The sequence below is a fragment of the Condylura cristata genome, unplaced genomic scaffold, assembly GCF_000260355.1.
Source record: "Condylura cristata isolate star-nosed mole 26May11 unplaced genomic scaffold, ConCri1.0 scaffold00020, whole genome shotgun sequence".
Classification (NCBI taxonomy): domain Eukaryota; kingdom Metazoa; phylum Chordata; class Mammalia; order Eulipotyphla; family Talpidae; genus Condylura; species Condylura cristata.
Window position 1 is genome coordinate 39369624 of NW_004567121.1, and position 1505 is coordinate 39371128.

The following is a 1505-nucleotide window of genomic DNA, read 5'->3' on the forward strand; positions in this document are numbered from 1 at the left end:
CCACACCACTCGGGGGCGCCTGGGCCCAGGTGAGGCCACGGGATGGACACACGGCCTGCGCCCGCGCCCCTCGCGCACCGCCATTCGCCAAGGAAGGAGACGTGTCTGCCCACTCGCGTGGAGAGATGGACACGCGGCGCGGTGCACCGGGGCGTGGCGCCGCGTGGCAGCTCTCCCTGTGTGGGCCTCTCTAGGTACCTGCACTTCAACCAGATAGAGACCCTGGACCCCGAGACCTTCCAGCACCTGCCCAAGCTGGAGAGGCTGTAAGTGGCTGCTTGCCTCCCTGCAGGGCGCCCCCGGCTCCCCTCCCCCCGCATGGCACCCCCCTCCCCTGCCCCCACAGGGTGCCACCCGGCTGCCCTCCCCCTGCAGGGCACCACAGCTCCCCTCCCACCGCTGGGCGCCCCCTGGCTCCCCTTCCCCCGCATGGCACCCCCTCTCCCCTCCCCCCGCAGGGCGCCCCCTGGCTCCCCTTCCCCTGCATGGCACCCCCTCTCCCCTCCCCCCACAGGGTGCCACCCGGCTGCCCTCCCCCTGCTGGCCCGGCTCTCCTCAGCAGGATGACCCTCCCCTCAGGGCATTCCTTCCCCCAGGCCCCCCCATGCTCCCCAGCAGGTGTCCGTCGGCGGGGCTTCTCTTACTGCCCAGGGCGAAGTGGACACAGATCCCAGCTGTCACTGCATTCACACGCAGCCTCGCGGAGCGGGGAGCAGAGGCCTGGTGGGGTGGCCGCCCTGTCCCTGGGGTCTCCACAGCCTGTTGTGCTCCCCAGATTCCTGCATAACAACCGGATCACACACTTGGCTCCCGGGACGTTCAGCCACCTGGAGTCCATGAAAAGGCTGTGAGTCCCCTGGCCCGCGGGAGGGGTGCAGAGTGCGGCTGGTGCCCTGGAGCACGCAGACCAGCCCCGCGGCCTGCCCCGGCCCCCTGCGCCCAGCCCTGCCCCGCTGCCCGCAGGCGCCTGGACTCCAACGCGCTGCGCTGCGACTGCGGAACCCTGTGGCTGGCCGAGCTGCTCCGAGCCTACGCGCGGTCCGGGAACGCGCAGGCCGCTGCCACGTGCGAGCACCCCCGGCACGTGCAGGGGCGCTCCGTGGCCACCGTCACCCCTGAGGAACTGGACTGCGGTGAGGGCGCCGGCCACGCGTGGGCTTCGGGCGCTGAGAGATGGCGCATAGACCACGGGCTCCTTCGCACACCCCAAGCCGCAGGGTCTGCCGCAGGGCTCCCAGGGAGGGCTGCCCCGCTCCCACCCCCCCGCCCCCCTTTCAGAGGCCCAGTTAGGGCTGAGCCCTGCGGCCACAGCATCAGAATAGTGACCTGGCGCCCGTGGGTCCTGGGGTCACCTGGAGGGCGCTGGCTCCTTCCTGGTGGGCACACACCTCTGGACAACCGCCTGGCCTGGCGCCCCCGGCCCTAGTTCAGCCCAGAAGAGGAGGTGGGGGCCGCTGGTGAGCCGCGGGGCTTCGCTAAGCCTGCGGTGGCCCCAGAGCGCGGCC

The 1505-nt window shown here is 72.2% G+C and overlaps 1 protein-coding gene across 1 annotated transcript in view; it reads left to right on the top strand.

Annotated features, from left to right (window-relative positions):
* Positions 1-1505, top strand: part of PXDN (peroxidasin) — a 21728-nt gene that overhangs the window by 1367 nt on the left and 18856 nt on the right. The window contains exons 3-5 of the mRNA XM_012727380.1: positions 195-266; positions 776-847; positions 964-1133. Of these exons, the coding sequence (XP_012582834.1) occupies positions 195-266; positions 776-847; positions 964-1133 (314 nt within the window). The remainder of the gene's footprint in view (positions 1-194; positions 267-775; positions 848-963; positions 1134-1505) is intronic.